Below are 3,938 nucleotides of genomic sequence, written 5' to 3' on the forward strand. Positions count from 1 at the left end.
TCCCAGTCAGAGTAATGCAGCTGATAATGAAGGTGGTGAACATATTCGGTGATGTGTGGACTGGCATGTAAAAGATTGTAGAGGCATAGAATTGTGGGCCCCGCCACCAAAATTGTCGCGAAAAGACGTCTTCGCGATGGTCGAACCAACGTTTGACATGTTTGGGACATCGAAGATAGTGTTTTCCAATCTTCAGCAAGCAACAGTTGGTCCACGACGTTTTCTTGTAAGACGTCCATTGGGATGTCGACTCGCATTCTTCTTTCCAATTGTTTGTCAGTTCGGTATGGTAGTAGACTATCTGACTTACTTGTGAACAACTCTTTCCGAAGGTGTCAGAACGGTCTAACGAGTGTCCAATACGATGACAAATCAAAGTACTATTTTTCCAAGTCTATCGATGCGTGCACTCTTTTGTGGTTGTTGTGTACGACGTTGTTAGGTCAATCAATAGAAAAAATACAAAGGAGCGGTACAAATGAATCTTAATAATAGTGCTACATCAAGGGCAAATAAGCTATCAAGAACGTCAATCAAACTCCGGTCCTTCCTTTTTTTGCGTTGCTGCCGTCCTCGTCCCCAGGACCAGCCTTACGCTTACCATCGTTCACCATCGTATGACCCGAGCGCAGATTGGAAGGTCCCGCCGCTGCATTCTGTGGAAGAGCCGATTGCTGGGTAGGTCCAGATGGTGAGGGGGTTTTCGGTGTCTGTGGAGTTGTGAACTCCGAATATGGCTCAGAACTTGCGGTAGAAGAGCCATCAGAACGGCGCGGAGGAGTATTTGGAGGCCAAGGTGTGAACTGGTCGTTAGGGCCTCTGATAGGAAGAGGGCTCTGGAGAGGAGATACCGGAGCTTGTTCTGCAATAGGAATTCTTTCCGTTCCTGCACATAAAGAGGTTATTTGTTAGTTGGTGTAACTGACGTTGAACGCGTACCAACTGCGCCCTTCGATGCGATTGCTTGGATTGTGGGGGTGGCTACGCCCAGCGTTGGGTTCAGTTGAACTGGGGCAGAGCCTGTCGGGACAGGAGGATAAAACGCGGATACGGCAGCAACTTGTTCGCTCCTCGTTGGGCCGGTAGTTGGCAAACGTACTGGGCCAGCACCACGTCGATAGGGGCTGGGTTGTTTGGGTGGTGCACGCTTCAATACGATGATCTGCTCGATGGCCGCGGAGAAGGTGTCATAATTTTTGTCTTGGATGTAGTAGTGTTTTAGACGGAATGTGAGCTCAACTAAAGCCCCTTTGATCGTTTCTGTGACATTCATAGGTAGCACGGCCGCTTCGGTTTCGTCGTAGACCATCAACGGTAACACTTTATGAGTCTGAACCAAGTCCGCGAGGGCTTCCCGCTCATTCGCGCGAACTGGCCAAGCATTGGTATCCAATTCCGATCCCGGCGCTATAGTTTTTCAAGTCAGTAAGTTGTAGTCAGTAACTGAAGGTTGACGTACGATCGAAAGCGGGATCCTGGGGATAATTGGGGTGTATTAGAGAAGCGAGTCGTCACTTGATGTATGACCGCTTACCTTCAGCGTAAAGATTGGCGCAGTGAAACGAAGGGAAGAGTTGACCCCTTCGGCCAGCACAAAGAACTTGTGATCTTGAGAAGTTGCGATGAGGCCTTGTAAAGTCGTGATGGCCGTGATGGACCTATCCCAGTCACTTCTGAAGTCGACGTCGCTGGGTTTCACAAGAGTTAGCCCAAACTTGGAGGATGCAAGTGTGTTATAGGCTCCATGGTTACCCCAGGGTTCGACTGCTAAGCGACTATCGGAGACTTCGCCGACAACGACGCATACTGTCTCTTTAATGTCGCTTCCGGCAGCGGGATGGGAGTCGACGAGCTTGTGTCCACTGCCATAGCTGCCCCATCCTACAGTGGATGTCCAACCCGGACTGGCAGTATACTGACACGTTCGGAGGAGCCTGTTACGAGTTGCTGGTCCACTGTACACCATAATTGCTTTGACGTATCAGACATGGTTTATAGCATGGAGAGTGATGTAAGTACTCACCAAGTCGATGTGGTCAACACAAAAGAGAGTTGCGAGAATTGTAAGGCTAAAATTGAGGTCAGACTGTCGCTTATATAGATTTTTCTCTCTACCCACAAGGGAAAAAAAAAAAAAAAGAGGGTGATAGTTTCTCGATCCGTTGAAAATTTTACTTGCCTTCTACCGCGATCTGTCCGACAGCCGTGGGCGTGATGACAGGGAGTCATCTGCGAAGACCGCATTGTCGAAGAAATAGGAGATCTGTTTAAATTTCATTCAAGAAGTGTTATGAATGTAGTTTACGAATTCTAAGGCGAAAAAGACAAAAGGGCTATGGGAAGCGAGCAGCAGTCTCGACAGCTAACATTGCGAATCTCATGTCCGCTACTCTCAGTTTATCAGACGGATGATTGGTGAAGAGTGCATCATCGAAGCCACGTAGAAGCCTTATACTGGACCTGCCTTTCCCTCTTGATAAAGCGACATACGCGTTGAACGGATCCAGTTTCCCTCCTGGCGGGTTTGCTATATCGAGGTAAAGAAAGGGAATTGTTTGGCCTTGGGACTTGTAGTCTGTGAATGCGTATGCAGGAGTAATGGAAACCTGTCTTCTGGTCACGGAGACCTTCTGCCCAGCTTGGTCGAAGAACTTGAAACCTTTTTCGGATGGGGAAATGGGAAGCAGTCCCAACTTCAGTCCTTCGAAGTGATGCGTAACTTGGATATCTGGGCGAAACAGTATCACAGCGGGAGGGTAATCCAAATGAATGGCACCGTCCTCGTCAGGTTCCTTTAACATCTCCCTTGGATCGAGAACGATATCCTCAATGGTGCCACGGGTCCCGTTCGCCAAATCTCTTTCGGTTGACAAGTTCAATGTCACCATGACACGCATGCCGATTGCTACTTTCACTTGATCAGATAGGTTGCCTGTGTGTTTCGATTTCATTCCTGCGACGAGGACTCGGTGAGGTAATGTCAAGGGAGAGTGTGATCGGCCAATTGTGTCTTCCGCGGACGAGATGAAGAGCCTGTGGCCAGACGTGACACAATGCCTTGCGATAGCTGCGTCGTTCCACGCCTCGCGAACGGAATGACGAGATGTTACCAGTACAGAGTTCAGCAACGGTACAGACTGTGCACCGTCTTCCGGTTTAATGATCAGCTTTTTCACTTCCTTTAGATCTTCCTCAGTGCATTCCCCTTCCCTTAACCTGTCCAATACGCCTTTCCACACCAAATCAGTTACCCTTTTCTGCTCCGTTAGAATGATGACGGTCTTGAATTGGTTGAAGATTTCTAGACCAACGGCTGAACGGACACTTTGTTTATCCCAGATGGTCGGGTCATATAGAGCTCCTGTCTTCTGTATGGGTGGAAATTGGTGGAAGTCCCCGAACAGGATCACGTTCATACCACCAAATGGCAAAGCTGGGTCTCCTTGACCGTGAGTGTGGCGAACATGGCTTACGACTTCGGATAAGCAGGCCAAATGGACTTTGGTCAGCATGGAGCACTCATCCACTATCAAAGTTCTCCTGTTGGCGATGTTTCTGTTTCTTTTTGCGACCGTTACTTTTGGAGCTGAAGAAAGCCAATCGCCTAAAGGAGGTGTTTTGATGCCCATTCCTGCAAAGGAATATGTAGTTTGTCCGCCAATGAGGCTCGCAGCAACACCAGAAGTTGCTGTCTTAGATAGCATGTGCGAGGCGTTATGTTCAGCAAAAGTCTCCGAAATAGCATTGATTACAACAGACTTTCCAGTACCGCCTTGGCCGAGCACCAGCATCAGCAGTTGCTTAGTGTTCTCGCCGTTCAAATGGGCTAGCAGATCCTGTTCGACGATGTCATGAGCACGTCTCTGATCTGCGTTGAGAAGAGCAAGGTTCGGTCTATTTGAAGGTTCAAGACACATTCGGGAAGCTGTATCACCGTG

The 3,938-nt window shown here is 48.7% G+C and overlaps 1 protein-coding gene across 1 annotated transcript; it reads right to left on the reverse strand.

Moving 5' to 3' along the window:
• Positions 1–533: 533 nt before the first annotated feature.
• On the reverse strand, positions 534–1,966 carry LACBIDRAFT_298249 (uncharacterized protein; the record flags this gene model as incomplete). Its single annotated transcript, XM_001881666.1, has 4 exons — positions 534–886; positions 940–1,407; positions 1,460–1,475; positions 1,535–1,966. 4 exons carry the CDS (start codon positions 1,964–1,966, stop codon positions 534–536), a joined length of 1,269 nt encoding a protein of 422 aa, XP_001881701.1.
• Positions 1,967–3,938: the final 1,972 nt, after the last annotated feature.

The sequence above is a fragment of the Laccaria bicolor genome, genomic scaffold, assembly GCF_000143565.1.
Source record: "Laccaria bicolor S238N-H82 LACBIscaffold_13 genomic scaffold, whole genome shotgun sequence".
NCBI classification, from domain to species: domain Eukaryota; kingdom Fungi; phylum Basidiomycota; class Agaricomycetes; order Agaricales; family Hydnangiaceae; genus Laccaria; species Laccaria bicolor.